At 42.9% G+C, this 1,855-nt stretch overlaps 1 protein-coding gene across 1 annotated transcript; it reads right to left on the reverse strand.

The window, feature by feature from the left end:
* Positions 1–477: 477 nt before the first annotated feature.
* LOC110719191 lies at positions 478–1,632 on the reverse strand. Its single transcript, XM_021898093.1, has one exon. The coding sequence runs from the start codon at positions 1,630–1,632 to the stop codon at positions 478–480; it is 1,155 nt and encodes a 384-aa protein (XP_021753785.1).
* Between the last annotated feature and the right edge of the window lie 223 nt (positions 1,633–1,855).

Here is a 1,855-nt window from a genome sequence, read left to right on the forward strand (position 1 = left end):
GTCCTCTCATGACTTCAAGAAATTTTGAAAACTTCTCATTCAACTTCTTCTCTACCATTCTATGAGGAAACGGAATGGGGGGCTTATATACTCTCATAGGGGGCATTTCTATTCTTTCTTCATCTCCCTCGTCTTTCTTTGTGGCTCCCTCATCACTCTTTTGCTATTTTTTCTCAACTTCAACTACTTCATTTTCAAAATCATCCTCACTTCTCACCACAACTCCCTCATCTCTCTTTTGTGGCTCCTCTTCACTCATAACCGGGCCCTCATAACCCCTTCCCGATCTCAAAGTGATAGCCTTAGCCTGCTCCTTTGGGTTCACTACCGTTGAGCTTGGAAAGTGACCACTAGGATTGGAGGATGAACTTCCAACTTGTTGTGCAATTTGAGCCAATTGGCCCTCCATTATCTTAATATGTGCTTGGAGTTGTTGGATGTTTGCATTCATCTCCGCATTGTTCCTTATTTGTTGAGTCATGAAAGTTTCAAGAACGGACTCAAGGCTAGTCTTTTGAGGAGGTGGTGGAGGAGGAGCGGGTTGGTTATATTGTGATCTTTGGTGGTTTTGATCCCTTTGGTTGGGATGGCGGTATGGAGCTTGTTGGTTTTGAGATTGAGGTTGGTTGTAGTGGTTTTGAGGTTGGGTTTGATTTTGATTGTAGTTATTTTGTGGGGGGCCTTGGTTGTATTGCTTCCATCCGTGTTATGTTGGGGCTTCCAACTTTGATTGTGGGATTGGGAGTATTGTTCATTCCTTTGCCCAATTGCCGCCGCTTGCTCTTGATTCGTTGAGTTGCAATAAGAGGACAAGTGATCATTTCCTCCACAAGTCTCACAAGACATGACTTGCGAGGAAGAGCTTGAGGGTGTGAGGGTGGCTTGATCTAGCTTGTGAGCTAGCATATCAAACTTTGATGCAATAAGATCTATTGCACTAAGATCATGAATTCCGCCCTTCTTTGTTTGAGGTTGCCTTCTATCACCTCCATATGCATAATGCTTGGCCACTTCTTCAATCATCTTGTATGCATCGTCCACCGATAGCTTTTTGAGGCTACCACCAGCCCCGGAATCAAGGTTAGCCCTTGAAATAGGAGTAAGTCCGTCATAGAAGCTTTGTACAATGATCCATGATGTAAAACCATGGTGGGGGAATTTCCTTGTGTAATATTTGAAACTCTCCCAAGCTTCACTCAATGTTTCATCAATGTCTTGATTGAAATTGGTGATCTTTCTTCTTAATTCGGCGGTCTTTTCCGGAGGACAATACTTTCCAAGAAAATCTCTAGTGACTTCGTCCCATGTACTCAATGATCCCTCTTCAACCGTTCTCAACCAATGTTTTGCTTTATCACAGAGGGAGAATTGAAACATGTGCATACGGATGAACTCTTCCGAAATGTTGTTTTGCTTGATGGTTGTACACAACTCAAGAAAGTTGTCCAAATGAGAAAAAGGACACTCATGAGGACTACCTCCGAATTGATCGCTTTGAATCATACGGATGAGTTGAGGTAAAAGTTCAAAGTTGTTTGCATTTGTGGTGGGAAGACGTATGCCACTCCGAAGTTGGAATGCGTTGGGGTGGTCATAGTCTCTTAACAATGGTTGAGGAGGATTCTCTCCCATGTTATCTTCTTCGTTAGCTCCAAAAACCTCTTCCGGATCGGAATCCGAATATACAATGGAAAACTCGGGTGTGCCTTGCAAGAGTCTCCTCACGTTTCTCAAAGTCCTATTTAGCTCTGGATCAACGGGAATAAGCGGTGATTGCTTACTCTTTCGTGTCATGCAAAGTCAAACAAAGCTAAGAAAAATGTTAGCAATGACTATCGCAAGTTAAACTCACATA

The sequence above is a fragment of the Chenopodium quinoa genome, unplaced genomic scaffold (genome assembly GCF_001683475.1).
Source record: "Chenopodium quinoa cultivar QQ74 unplaced genomic scaffold, ASM168347v1, whole genome shotgun sequence".
NCBI lineage: Eukaryota > Viridiplantae > Streptophyta > Magnoliopsida > Caryophyllales > Amaranthaceae > Chenopodium > Chenopodium quinoa.